The sequence below is a fragment of the Saccostrea echinata genome, unplaced genomic scaffold (genome assembly GCF_033153115.1).
Source record: "Saccostrea echinata isolate AGI-Se365-2 ecotype Australia unplaced genomic scaffold, CSIRO_AGI_Sech_v1 ptg000015l, whole genome shotgun sequence".
Lineage (NCBI taxonomy): Eukaryota > Metazoa > Mollusca > Bivalvia > Ostreida > Ostreidae > Saccostrea > Saccostrea echinata.
The window spans coordinates 724,153-739,522 of NW_026889764.1; the positions used below are offsets into that span (position 1 = coordinate 724,153).

General features: G+C 32.1%; 1 protein-coding gene across 1 annotated transcript; it reads left to right on the forward strand.

Annotated features, from left to right (window-relative positions):
- The first annotated feature begins 8,838 nt into the window (after positions 1-8,838).
- On the forward strand, positions 8,839-10,194 carry LOC133187965 (uncharacterized). The gene is made up of 3 exons (XM_061323357.1): positions 8,839-9,061; positions 9,509-9,739; positions 9,953-10,194. Exons 1-3 carry the CDS (start codon positions 8,839-8,841, stop codon positions 10,192-10,194), a joined length of 696 nt encoding a protein of 231 aa, XP_061179341.1.
- The last annotated feature ends 5,176 nt before the right edge of the window (positions 10,195-15,370 follow it).

Below are 15,370 nucleotides of genomic sequence, written 5' to 3' on the forward strand. Positions count from 1 at the left end.
TTCTTATGTACATGTAGAACATGTTTTTGCGTATCGAGTCAATTTGGAGACAAAAACTCCATATGCCGGTGTTGAAGTCATCACGTTTATCATAAAGTTTAGTTGTTAGTTTGCCATTCATGTCTTTAGTAAAATATCCATATATGAAACAGATATGTCAGACTCTGTGAGGTGTTATATTTCGAGATTAAATGGATATATATTGAATCAAAGGGAATGAAAATGAATATTGTTATTTGATAAATCTCATCGTATGTATCTAAATGTCGAATTCAAGTCCACAGCAAGAGATTTCTTCTTTTTTGAGTAAATTCTGCTTCATATGAATTCAAAATAACAGGACAAAATTAGTAACCACTGAATTTTCAACAGAGTATTGGAATACCTGGGGCCTGTTTTACAAAAGAACTTACGACTAAGACAAAAAACTTCAGTTGGTTGTAAAATTTTGCAAAATTAATGATTCTGTTTGAAGTCGCTCACATTGAAAATATCTTGTTATATTCTTTATAAAAAGATTAAAACCATTTTCAAATCAATGTAAAATAGAGAGTAATGAACAGAATTAAATTTTGGTCTTAGTCGTAAGTTCTTTTGTAAAATGGACCCCTGATCTTCAAAAATTACATACTAGATAGAAAACATAGATAGAACAATACCTTCATTGTAAACCCCATTTATATAAAAACAGCTGATATAAAATAACAAAAAGTATGAATTAAGGTCTTCGTCCTAATGACCATATTCCTAAATATACAATTGTTGATTCACTAGATTAATATCAATAGAAGAAAATTTGATATCGTAAAATAGAGACGAATTTGTGTTCCCTTTATTTTCTTTTGATATATCTTGCACCCATTGCAAAAGATAGAGAAAAGGATCTTTAAACAAAATCACTATAAACCTGACAATGACGAAATTATCAAAGTGCAGAATCAATACAGAGACAGTTCATAGTAGATCAGTATATCAGTAGAGCTTACAGTAAATCTATAGCAATAAATTTCAAGCAAACAGATTAGTGTTCTTAGCACTGACGTATGAGTCTTCGTCATTGTCAAAAGTAAACGTTTATCGAATCAACACTTAAAAGATGCACCCTTAAATATTCTAGAATATACATATAAACTAAATTTATTTGTAAAAAAGTTGATAATACGCCATACGAAGAGCTATTACCTTGAACTTGATACAAGGAATACTGGGTACACGAACATTTTACTTAACTTTACACGTAAACATGCACATATACAGAAGGTATCTTTTACCAGTCATTTTATATGATCATTTTAGGTGGTCAAAGTTTTACTATCAAGGCATGGCAGAAGTCTAGACACAACTATACCAGCACCATTCTTTATTTTGAGTTACCACCCTTAGAATCTATTATTATTTATAATGGTAAAAATTGATTGATTGTATATTCTGTTACCTCCCAATCGATAATTTTTTCCACTCATATAGAGACGTCACCATATAATAGTGAAGGGTTTCAAATATAGACCTTTACTCGGAACTTAGGGCCATTGAAGAGTGAGGGATCTTTATCGTGCCAATGCCTGCCGTAACACAGGGCCTCGTTTATGAAGGTGTCATCCGAAGGATTCGAAACTTCCACTTCAGAGTATCGAGTGCTTGGCAAAGGAACAGTTGCTACCTATTTTTATCGACTTAGGTCAGTCGCTATCGAGATCGAGCCCTCTACCGACAGAGCTACCGTGACGTTCATAATGGTAAAGAGACTGATTGACTGTTCTATAATGTAAAATACTGGAAACACAATAACATTATTATAAAGATATTGCCATCGATTTGTTTTTATGTTTATGTTTATTTGTGTTTACTAAATAGCACTTCCATGAATTAAACCTTTTTTCTCTTGATAACCATGACTTCCCAATGTCCTTAATTCAAAAACAAACGTTAAAGGACAAGTTTCGATCTATTGATGGCTATTTTTCCAAAGTTATCGGAAATTCATTTTACTATCATGTGCATTTCAAATTTACTGGTTTGAGATACTGCAAAATTCACAAGATATTAGGGTTCTTTAGTAAGACTGCTTAAATTAAGATTACAATACAAAATCATAAATCTGACCTTTCTCGTGAGCAATATGTCGGAGCTATTTATAAAAGTTTCCTGTGTGAGTAAAATTTCCTAAGCATTGTTCTATACAAAAACAATCAAATTTATTTTTTGCAGATCATGATAATAAGGCTGTTGGCGAAATATTTAGGGAAAATTAAGCAAAATCCTCTTTGATTTCCGCTACGATTTGCCTCAATGTCATTTATTTTATTCAGTGCATCTGTTTAACACAATCTAATTGTTCGATTGTGACGGAAGATATTTTAAGCTACCGCGTCTAACTCTGTAATAAACGAGTCATTGAAGCAACTGTGTTAATTAACTGACTTCAATTTAATGCAATTTGGTGTGTTAAATTTAGATTAACTGAAATTTATTTTCTGAGTTTGTGGTCCTACATATAATAACGTTACCTATTGTTGGTGTTCTAACTTTTATAACATATTTTCAACTACCTCTATAATTACGTGGGATGATCAAAAAGTTCGCAAACTATCTCTATATTTACAAAACCCCAATTCAGATCAGAATAAAATTTAGCATACATAATGTCATAAACATGTTCAATAAATAGCAGATGTAAGGTAATGTTTGTTCCATTTTTGTGACGTCACAGTGTGAAAATGATGTCAATCTGTAGATGACTTGTGACAGAAAATGGTTGACTCAGTCGTACTCGAGCAACGAATGACTTTTAAGTACAACGCATATCTTGGAAATTCCTTCACAGTTGCATCTAATAATTTGTACAATTGTTTTAAGACAAAAGACTTGCTAGAAATCCAATCATAAATTGGATTGATTTTTTAGTGAAAGAAGGGAGATGGTTAAAAATGGTGTTTGTTCTAGTGCCAGTGAAAGAAAGCTGGGGAAGATATGTGTCCTAAGTTGAGGAATTTGTTATGAAAGATCGCCAAGTTAGAGTTAGAAAAATAGTTGAATATCTTAACAATAATATAATTATTAAATCCCTTAACTTTAGACTTTAAACATATTAGATATGATAAAAAGAAGGCACCCATACTTTATCCAGATTTGATAAACGAGGCACCCATGACAAAAAAGTCGGGTTGTGATGGTCACCATGCTCATTCTGGAGAGGGATAATTTATTCTTATCCACCCATTCTATTGCCGAGATTCGGCCATTTATGACAAATGGACTATTCTTGTTATAAAAAAAAATTACATGCATGGTAAAAAAATATAAGAATCGGAAAAATCTTTCATCTTCTGTGAACAGAACGCTACGGAGTATGTCACGTGAACGACTGGATCACGTGATTCGCGCATGGGCAGAACGGTGGCAGATGTGCATTAAAATCGGAGAGGACTACTTTAAAAATGACAAGTTAAACTGGTGCAAAGCATCATATCGGCCGCAAAAATATATTTATCATTTTGAAGTATTTCCATAAAAAAGAGTCCAATGAAAAAAATCCAAGTAAGAAAGGTATATGATACACTTTTACACTTGCTTTACTTTTCTGTGCATTTTTTTTTTAAATTACACTTTAATTATCAGTGAAAATTGTAAAACATTTATCCACAAAAATAAATTCATTTATATGAAAAGAAAACCGGACTGAGATAAAGGATAGGAATGAATTATCATCAAATTATTTGATTAAAGGACATATTCAACAAAAAACTAAAGTGATTATAAATGCAAAAATGACGTACAAACTTCACATGCTGATACCCTGGAACATTGCCACATGATAATGCCGATCAGTGTTGTGATAGATTGATTGATTGTATGTTGTTTTACGCCCCATTCGAGAATTTTTCACTCATATAGAGACGTCACCATATATCGGTGAAGGGCTTCAAATTTTGACCTTTACTCGGCACTCAGGGCCATTGAGCAGTGAGGTACCTTTATCGTACCAACGCCTGCCGTGACACGGCGCCTCGGTTTTTAAGGTCTCGTCCGAAGGAGTGTTGTGATAGATATGTATGTGAAGTGCATTGTGTCACTTGCAACTGCAGTGTATTCAAAACAAAATTCAGTTCTTATTCCAATTTATTAATAATTTTAGGCACCGTAATTCATATCCGGAAATTCAATGAATTTTGTTTTTATATCTTACGCACGCCTTTGGGGGGGGGGGGGGGCAGTTCATGAAACAACTTTGTAAAATCATTACATTAATAAATATCTGACGAGAAATGAAAAACAAATTGAAACACAATAACAACCATTTAGACTTAACATTAAGGAAATCTTTAAAACTTTTATTCATAACTTTTATGTATTGTCAATAAGGGATTATTCCAACGAAGCAGTGAAAAAAACAACGCCTCATTTCCCCCATGTGCTCTTTCTTTCACAACCACAAATAAATCAGCCGCTTCTGCGGCCGATAATAAACACTGAAACCTAATTTTATTTCTTTTATAAAAGTTTTTCAATTAGTTTGCGAAATTTTTGAACAGCCCTCTTATTTATTAAGTTTTTCAACTTATTCTATTTACGACGTGAGGGTTCAATACATCATGACACTTCATCTGTTATTTTATTCAGGAGAGTAGGAGATGCTTTCAATTAGCATGGAAGCCATTTACATGATTAAAAATGAAAAAAAATAGGCGAATTTGCTTTGTGCTTGTGCCACCTTTTAAGGTTCCATCTTGGTATATAGATAAATTCTAAAAGTTCAAACTCATATCTAACTTCACTTTTTAAAATGTAGAACTTAACAATGCCATTCATACTTTAAAAAAAAAAAAAAAAAAAAGAAAAGAAAGAAATATTTTACCAATTTGCAATTTCTGCAAAATAAATACTATTATCAATGTAGATTGGATTTTGATATGATAATAATAAGCTAATTTTAAATTAATATATTTTTTTTTTAATTAAAATTAATTTTGAATTTTAAAAACAATATAAAATGACTGATAGAGAAAGTTAATTGAGATGAACAAGGATTTTTCTTAATAATCGCGAGGTGTAATGTAACCAATTATTCTTGCAATTTTTTTTTTATTATTATTTAATTTATTTATTATTCATTTATTTATTCACTTATTTATTTATTTATTCATTTATTTATTTATGCTGTCACAGTGCTTCCTCTGATACAGACTTTCAGGTTTTAATAAATTTTGAAACAGGGAGTCAGATTCTATTTTTTTTTTTTCTCAAAACGCAACATTTTCCCGCCAAACGCCAAGAAGACCCAAATCACTGTTAATCAGTTAATTCATCAATGGACCAGCCACGAGATGCGAATGAAACTTTTCAAAGAAAAAAACAATCGAACAAGTTTTATCTGTTAGGTACCAATAGTGAAAATCATTCTGTTATTCTATCAATGGCCTTGACATAAGTAAATCGGTTTATTTTGAGTGTTCAAAATTTCGGGGGTTAAGCATTGCCTTCAAATGATGCAACAATTCCCTGTTTGAATAAATTTCATTTTTTTATCAACTTATTTTCCAAACCGACTTTTATAATATGTCATATCGACCTTATCAAACATATTGTAAATATGGCTGAAAAAAAATTTGAAAGGAAATTGAATCATTATATTGATAGAAAAAATATTTGAAATCACGGAACTTTTGGAAAATTTGAAATCACACAATTTTAACAAAATCAACAACATAAAAACTTTCGAATTTCAACTTTATATACAACCATTCACCACGATAAATTAAACGTCCAGGCTTTTTGATTTCATTGACACCTGCCTTTTCAATAAAAGTGAAACTCGTAAATTTATTTGCCTTTTCATTGGTCATTTGCAAAATTATTTCGCTAAATTATTCTGATTGTACACACAGGTACTCTGAAGTTGATATTAAAACATGCTTGAGTTTCTGATTGACAATATCTATGTGGTTTTTGGAGACCAGGTCTTCCAATAATCTATTGGAATTCCCCTGGGTACCAATTGCGCCCCGTTATTAGCAGACCTATTTTTGTATTCATATGAAGCAGAATTTGTTCAAAATCTTCTATGTGAAAAGGAGAAAACGCTTACTGTGTCCTTCAATTCGACATTTAGATATATCGCGACGTACTGTCAATTAACAATGGCAATTTCCATTCTTTTGTCGATACGATTCATCCCAGTGAACTTGAAATAAAAGATACCATAGAGTCTGACACATCTGTTTCATATTTGGATAAATTTACTAGAAAAAGACGTAAATGGTAATCTAACAACCAAGCTTTATAATAAATGCGATGACTTTAACTTTTCAATCGTCAACTTCCCTTACTTATGCAGCAATATACCTTCATCACCTGCATATGGGGTTTATATCTCTCAGTTGATTCGATATGCAAGAGCATGCTCTACGTGTGAACAATTTCTGAAACGAGGTAAGTTTTTGACAAACAAGTTGATGAAACAAAAATATCAGCAGTCTCGTTTAAAGTCGTCATTTCGTAAGTTCTATAGTCGATACAATGACCTTGTCAGCAAATACAATTTATCATTGAGTCAAATGCTGACTGACTTTTTCATACTAAATGTTTGGCCATAATTTACACACTGAATTGTCGACGGATTTTTCCGTTATTACCCGATCATGACAAGGGGCTCACTCCTCCACAGCACCTGATTCCACCTCTGATGTTTGTTTGCTCTGCTCCAAAATTTGTATTGTTTAATGGACTTTTGAGCTTGAATACTCTTCGTTATCTCTATACATTTCATTCATTCTTTCGATGGCAATTTACATCCTATTTTTATATTTCTTTAATAATTTAAATGATGCAAACATAAAAATATACTAAGGTCGATGCAGGCGGAGGGCTGCTTGGAAATTTCTATTTAGAATCACTTAAAAATTAAAAAAAAAATCTGAGTAATATGGGCCCAGTGTTCTCTGAAAAACTTTTCAAATCGATTTTAATGTAGTAAAAGACACGATTCAATGATTAGGATAAAGGAATAAATTGCTGTTTAGCTGTAAAATCATCAATAAATATGTCCAGAGACTTCTATATTGTTTAACATACTTTAAACAGTTTAATTATTAGATCCTGTCGAAGGAATCTTGATGTATCAAACAAATTAACAAAATTTCTTTTTGTAACATGCACGTAGTAACACCAGTCTGTATTAATGTCAGAAAAGGCAAAAATACAAAGGAATCATTCGATACAACGTTTTTAAATGGCTTTTTTCAAATGAAAAATGTCATCTTCAGAGCTGATAAATATTTTAAAAAACATGATAAATTGTATTGAAAATTAATTTAATTAAAATGCGTTGCTTTTTTCAATTAACTTTTCTTCAACAAAATGTCCTCAATCTTTGTCCAAAATATTGTATTTTTGTTATGATAATTATTTAAATTCCAGAGACAAGCACAGAAACTTTACGTTCATTTCTTTAATTTTGGGATTTAACAAACCATATAAAATATGTTTCAGTTATTTAAATCATCTTAAATAATCATCATGTAGATAACTATGTGTATTTTTAGATGACATTGTCAAATACGACCAGCGTTGCCTTGAATTGCATTAAGTGGAAGATAAAGACTCTAAATCATGATCGATAAAGTCATAAGTACAGATCGTAAAACAAACGGATCAGGTAAAAATTTAAAATTTAAGGAACCTTTGATATATTGTGATATATTCCTCCTACAACTCATTAACATGTACACTTTATAAGGTTTAATAATGATAAGAATTATTGACTCATTGTGATTTGTTAGATAAAGATTGAACTTTTGCCACATATAAAATTATACAATAATATGAATCACATTTTATTCTGTGATATACAACATCTAATTAACTGTCCGCCAGTGTTGTAATTTATAGCTTTTTCTCACAAACACTTCGTTAACTCGCATGAGGTAGCATATCAACTTCCGTAGTCTTTTTAATAATTTGAATAAAAACAATGAATTGAGTTTTAAAAGTATATCTGGAAAGAGGTTTTCAAAAATATTTATTACTGATAAACCAGAAGCATTGGAACCAATTTTTTGTGCCTTTTTCCCTGTTTTTGCTTTAGAAATGCTAGAACAAAGTCACATGAAAGATTCGTATCATTGCCCTGGTTTCATGTATATATAGATGAAATTATTTGTTAGACTGAATTTAAACTTTTTCACATGGTTTTGGACGTAACATTTCTACCTCTTTGACAGTTGTTGAAAAAAAATATTACATATACCTTTAAAAAAAATCACATCCTCAAATCTCAATTTTTTTTTGTTGAAATATTAACCTCAATGACATAGACATACATCAGATATACTACCCTTCCAGATTTATAGATTTGCCAGAAAGATATAATTATATATTTTTGGTTTTTGTTTTTATTTATTATGATAATTTTAGCTGGTAGATGCTTAAATAAATATTCAGTAAAGACATTCATTTTGATTCTTATATTTTAACACTCCTGGACCGAACTAGGAGTCAATATATGGAACTTTTTCAGCATGCCAAAATCGTGCAGATAAAAAGAAAACACCTTAAATTCCTACACTGGTATACAAGATATAAAACTTACAGAATCGGAATTTCAAGATCCTCTTAATTAGTGAACACTTACTCATGTCTTTCATTGGTTCTAAAAGTGTCACCTACTCACTCGATAAACAATGATCATTTACTTGCTAATCACATGCCTCACATACCGGTCATTAACGTGGGATGTGTTAGCTTATAAATATAGTCACTACTACCCAGATGGATAATCACATTCGAAATTCTTCAATATCGAAATATAACTCTGTTTTTTTTTCTTGTGCTGCATAGGTCATGAATACCATACTAATTTCTGTCATTTTTGCCACACTCTGTTGTTTTACGGACTCAGCAGCCCTACAGAAAAAGGACTCAGATTTCTGGGTGGATCCAGAAGACTGTTCCAAATTTTATATCGTAAGAGATGGCAAGGAGTTTCTGTTCAAGTGTCCAGAAGATTACGTAATTAACTCAGCCACCAGATTATGTGTGCCCAAAGGATCAACTCAAGACAAATGTAAGAAAGATGTTTCTGATTTTTGTAATTAGATAAAGGTTATTTATTAGATTATTTAAAAGCATTTTATTAGGACAGAGTAAGTGCAGTTCAAATTAAAATAGTAAAATTGTTTGTTTGCTGTTGAACGTCCCCCAGAGAATTTTCACTCATATTGAGACACCACCACTTTCCGGTGGAGGGCTGTAAATTTAGACCTGTGCTCGGCACTTACGGCCTTTGAGCAGTGAGGGATCGTTTTTTCGTGCCAGCACCTACTGCGACAAGGGACCTCTGTTTATACGGTCTCATCCGACGGCCGGTCTCGACGTCACACAGTGCATTCGAACACGCGACGTAAGGATTAACTCCTTACTCCGCCACTAAATAGCAAACGTCCTAACCACTGTGACACGCGGACGATAGATAGTTAAATAGTAAATTTGTATATTCATTGGTCTTTTTTAGGTGCAAAAATACTCCAACAAACGCAAGGAATGTGTTCGTTGCAATCTCACGAGAAATTTGTAAATGTTGATAGCTGTGCCAAATATTACGATTGTGAAACAAAAGTGTCATCTGTAGGAGAGGCAGAAGTCAAGGAATGTCCTTATCCACTTCTGTTCGATGAGAATTCTCAGAGATGCCATCACTACAGCACAGTTCAGTGTGGAACTCGATATGAACCCAAGGATGCATGTAAGTAACATTTTAATAAACCTCTTGATAGGTGTTGACCCAACCCCCTGTCTCTAGGCCCTCTAAAGTGACTAAATCAATATGCCATACTGCATCTGACTGAATGTTGTAATTCTTGTTTTGGATACCAGTATGTGATGTATAATTGCAGTGAATTTGAATCAAAGCTATTATGGCAGTCAATTTGTAAACTTAAGCATATTTCTATTTCAGGTGAATATGAAGAAAATCAGTGCAAATCAGCTCACTGTATACCATGTCACATGCGTTTTCCCAGCTGTAAAGGGTCACCAGATGGGTTAAATCCATGGAGAGGTCGAGAAGGGTCCCCAGATTTTGTCGTGTGCAAGGACGAAAGGGTGGTTTTCCAAAGTCGATGTCCAAACACTTCCGACGAAAAACCAAGAATATTTAGTCCAATATACAAGATGTGTGTTGACTTTAAAGATGATTAACATATGTGTTACTATTTTATGATTTTCCATTTATTTATTTATTTATTTATTTTCATATATTTGTTTATATATTTATTTATTTCTGCATTGTTTGGACATATAATATAATTATATTCATTTTTCTTTTTATATTACTTTTTACAATAAAAAATACTTTGAATTTATAGCTTTCATTTTTTTTTCCATGTTGCTGTGGCCTTCGACTCGACATTCAGATACATCGATAACGTTTATTCAATTAAGAATAGTTAATACAAAACTACCAGATTCCTTTGTATTATAATGACCGCATTTCTCGTCTGTATGAAAAGATATTTGAAACTTTAACAACGAAATCTTGCATGCATATTTCATCAAAACGCCCGTTAAGTATACTGCGTTCATAGACATTAAACAAATGTTTACATTGCATGCAGATTGCAGAGAACCGATTATGCTAATTTGCTGTGATATTTTCCAAAGGTCAGGGTGTAACCATGTTTCATGAATGAACTTTTTTTTATTATATTCCGCGCAACTTATGAAAATTTGGTAGTTTCATTATCACTAAGGAAGCTTGTACTTAAATTGCCGTGCGGAATAATTCTACAAATATCTGTTGTCAATGGATTGTAAAAAAAATATTTATTTATTTATTTATTGCTTTCTATTTGTTTTTACAAACAAGTATGGTAGACTAATTATAGAATCATAAAGATCACAATGCAGGACTTGATTGATTGTATGTTTTTTTAATGATTGATTGATTGATTGATTGAGTGATTGATTCTTGTTATATGGTTGATTGATTGTATGTTACTTAATGATTGATTGATTGTTTTATAATTGATTGGTTTATAATTGATTGATTGGTTGGTTGGTTGGTTGATTGATTGTGTGTTGTTTTACGTCCCATTCGAGAATGTTTCACTCATATAGAGACGTCACCATATACCGGTGAAAGGCTTCAAATTTTGACCTTTACTCGGCACTTGGGGCCATTGAGCAGTGAGGTACCTTTATCGTGCCAACACCTGCCGTGACACGGGGCTTCGGTTTTTAAGGTCCTATCCGAAGGACCCGAAACTTTCACTTCAAAGTGCTGAGCGCATGGCGAAGGAACAGTTGCTACCCGTTTTTTATCGACTTAGGTCAGTCGCGGCCGAGATTCGAACTCACGACCTCCCGATCACGGAGCGAGCGCTCTACCGACTGAGCTACCGTGAACGGTATATAATTGATTAAATATTGTTTTATGATTGATTGATTGATTGTATGTTGTTTAATGTCCCAGTCGAGAATTTTTCACTGATATAGAGAGGACTTGAATACCCTTCATGACATAATATGCTCTTAAAGTGATCAAAAGCAAAGAAGTTTTAGAAATGTTTTGAAGATGTATGAGGAATTATTTTTGTCTAATATAATGGCTATAATCGGGCACCTGTTTCCAAAAGTAAGATCAAATATAACCATTTTTGTGATTTTTTTTTTTCTTTTAAAAAATCTAGAAATGTTCCAACCAAAACAGAGATAAACCTCTAAACACATGCTTCACCTTAACCAGCTTACTATCATGATACTCATCTTTTTATGAGGAAAATGAAACTGTCTCATGAATAATTTTTGTAGTTGGCAAAATTCTATTTGAGTATCAGGTAGATTTTGACTCAAAAACGTGTTCTTGAATTAATTTCATAAACAAAATACGTTTGATTTTAAATATTTAATAGCAATGTAATTTATTTGTTTGGTGATAACTTAGCGTCTCACCAGTAGAGCTTTCGTATTTCAAACACTGATTATTGAATAAGAATGAATCAATTCAACTCAGAGTTAAGTACAATAACCTCTTCCATCGAATCACGTGACTGAGGAAAGATATTTTCCAGAAATAACTGTGTGTTGAAGTTTGCACGCCAAAGTAAATGAAACACCTAAGATTCCAAACTTCATACTCAATTTCAAACGGATAATTAAAACTCTGTTATCAATAAGGCGTTTGTTGATTATGAATGAAGGAGTCTGTATCGTGGAGTTACATAAGAATGTTGTCTAAATTCATTAAGAAGTCACCAGAAAATAAATAAACTGTTTTTCACAAACCAAACAATGGAAAAATCTTCTTAAGCCCTTTAACGTTAAAAGGGTAGAAAGATATTTTGCTTCATTTGATTCTTATCTGAAAATTCTCAGAATTCACAGTGTTTTGGCACAATAGGCGGTATTGATTATATATATATATATATATATATATATATATATATATATATATATATATATATATATATATATATATATATATATATATATATATATATATATATATATATATATATATATATATAAAATTCCATACATGCTTGAATACTGTTTGTTATCTATATTTCATCATACAACCCTTTCTCAATACTAATTGTCCTTTAAGTGGGAAAAAAGTCGAACTCTAATCTACATCTGAAAACTTCTATTTTAGCCGCTTTTCAAGATTGGAATAATTGGTTTAAAATTATTTATATTTCCGTCAAATAGGTACAAAAAGGCTTGCAAAAAAGATTTAGGTTCACTGAAAGACAAATACTCTAAAGATAAGTCCATGTAAGAATAATTAATGCTGCTGAATATTGATTAGGAATTAAAAAGAGTCATAACACAAAAAAGAGCCATGACAGAAATTAAGATCAATAACTCCAACAAAGGACCATAACTCCAACAAAGGGCCCTAACTCCAACATATAGTCATAAGTCAACCAAAGAGTACAAAAAAGAACAATAACTCCTACAAAAAACCTCAATTCCAACGAAGGGTCTTTTTCCAACATGCGTAACTCCAACAAAGAGTCATAATTGCAACAATCATAACTCCATCAATGAACCAAAACTCCAACACAGATACATAACATCAACAATGATACTTCACTCCAACAAAGGAACATGACTCCAACAAATACAAATAACTCCAAAAAAAAAACAAGAGGCCCATTTGCCACATTGCTCACCTGAGCACATTAGCTAGGAAGAAGCAGATATTAGTTCAGTATCGAACGAGGCTGGTTCTGTAATACTATAACTAATCATGACTTTGCTGTTCTTGAGCAGAAGATTTTTTCAAAGATGGTTCCTGTATATTCTTATGCAATACTTTGACACTCTAATGTGCCCCCAACCCCTGGGGAGTCATAATTTGAACAAACTTGATTCTACAATACCTAAGGTTGCTTCTGTATAAAAATAATGGCTTAGTTGTTCTTGAAAAGAATAGTTCAAAGGTATTTCCTATGTAACGTGTATGATCAGGTTCTTATAAGGGATTTATAGGTTTTCCTTTTACTTTGTCAGACTTAAAGACTGGAATAATTATTAAGACAGCTCTTTCTGGGGGTATATCACACAGGACTCAAATTTTCTCTAATCTAAAGATGGGGACTGGGTAAGGTACTACTTGCAACGTGTTCATCCCCTAGGTTCCCATTGACAGATAAGAAACTGGTACCTCTATCTTCTTCAGATCTACTTTACCCAGAACTTAACATCAATACTTAATACTTGCCACTGGTGTTCATAACTTTTATACTTTTATTTTGCTCTTACCCTTAAGGTTTTCCATCCTCTATCCTTAAATGTCCATCACATACATAATATTCTGATATTATATATGAGTTCCCCAAACGAAGTTTGGGAACATATTGTTTTTACTTTCTTTTTTCAAAATTTCTTCCCTGGTACTTTTTTGTCCATGAGTGTTCTTGGAAACTACTCATCCGATTGAGATGAAACCTTTTTAGGGTTAACAGTCATGTTTTGTAGATGTGCGGAACGAAGGTCATTTTGCGGGCACATTCATGCACGTGCACGCGCGAGCAGAGTGAAATGACTGATATACTTAATATAGCAATAACATATATATATTTTTGATAACATGCTCTGAAACTCAAAACACAAAGATACATTAGTAGTGTGGACAAGATGACATGGTCAAATTAGCACGAACTCATGCGCATGTACTTGTACTTTGCTCTGATTGGCTGATTGGCTGAAACAAAAATCTTAATATCTTCCTTGTTTTTTGACAAAATCCTTTGAAAATTAAGATGCAAGTTTATATTTTAAGGATCTACAATATGCGATATACAGAAATTCTTGAAAACGCGAGCATGCACATGTTCTGCTATTTGATTAGCTGAAACTGACAATAGCTATATCTTCTTTAGTTTTTCAACAAAACAAAATGAAATTTAGAATATTGATAGGTATAATAAATTACTACATTATGCTACTAACAATATTGAATGCAACGATATGCATTTATAACGTTCTTAATTGTTAAAGAAAGAGGATGAAATTCAGATATTATAAATAATACAAGTTCCTATATTATTATTCAATGATTGAAAATTAGTTGTTAAAGTCTATACTACAAAGTTTTGCTTAATTTATTGAAGCATTCATAAGGAATGGGGCCCCATAGGGAGTAGGGGTGGAGGGTGTTTGGGGAACCTCTGTAACAGTCTCCGTTACAATTAGAATTAGTTTAAAGCATTTTCAGTAGAAAATGATTTTACCAAGAGAAGGTTTCAAAAATATAATTAACTAAACAGTAATTAATCAACATTGAAATCTATGGGGATAAGCAATTTTTTAAAATAAAAATTCAAATAATAATAATACATGTAATATCAATAAATACTATGATGGAAAGATACATTAAAACACAATAGAAATAGAATGACAATTGAAAACAATTTGTTTTTGTTTTCCACTTAGTTTTTTTTTAAATTGATATTTTTTTTTTAAAACAGAGGGAGATAACACTTACCTCACTAAATTCAAGGTCATAAATTAGGACACATCCCACCCGCCTTACATGCTAATAGTAATAAATGGGAATGATGTCTAAATATACTTAGTATTCAAGACCTACACATCTGTTATGTATTCAATTTCATTGAATCTTTTGCTATTAGGGATGGGTTTAAAGATAAAGCCTATATATTACCATGGAAACATTGACCCTCCTGCTGTGGTCCTGTCCTACCCCTAGGGGTCATGATTGGAACACACTTGAATCTACACTACCTCAGGATACTTTTTTATAATGTGATTAATCATGACTTTGCTGTTCTCGAGAAGATTTTTAAAGATATATCCTATATATTCCTATGTAAAACTTTGACCCCCTCTTGTGGCCCCGCCCTAC

What these genes read in the sequence shown, in the direction of transcription:
- LOC133187965 (XM_061323357.1), top strand. Translation starts at nt 8,839, where the DNA reads ATGAATACCATACTAATTTCTGTCATTTTTGCCACACTCTGTTGTTTT. An exon ending in AGGATCAACTCAAGACAAAT is followed by an intron (nt 9,062 to 9,508) that starts GTAAGAAAGATG and finishes GGTCTTTTTTAG; the next exon opens with GTGCAAAAATACTCCAACAA. An exon ending in ATATGAACCCAAGGATGCAT is followed by an intron (nt 9,740 to 9,952) that starts GTAAGTAACATT and finishes TTTCTATTTCAG; the next exon opens with GTGAATATGAAGAAAATCAG.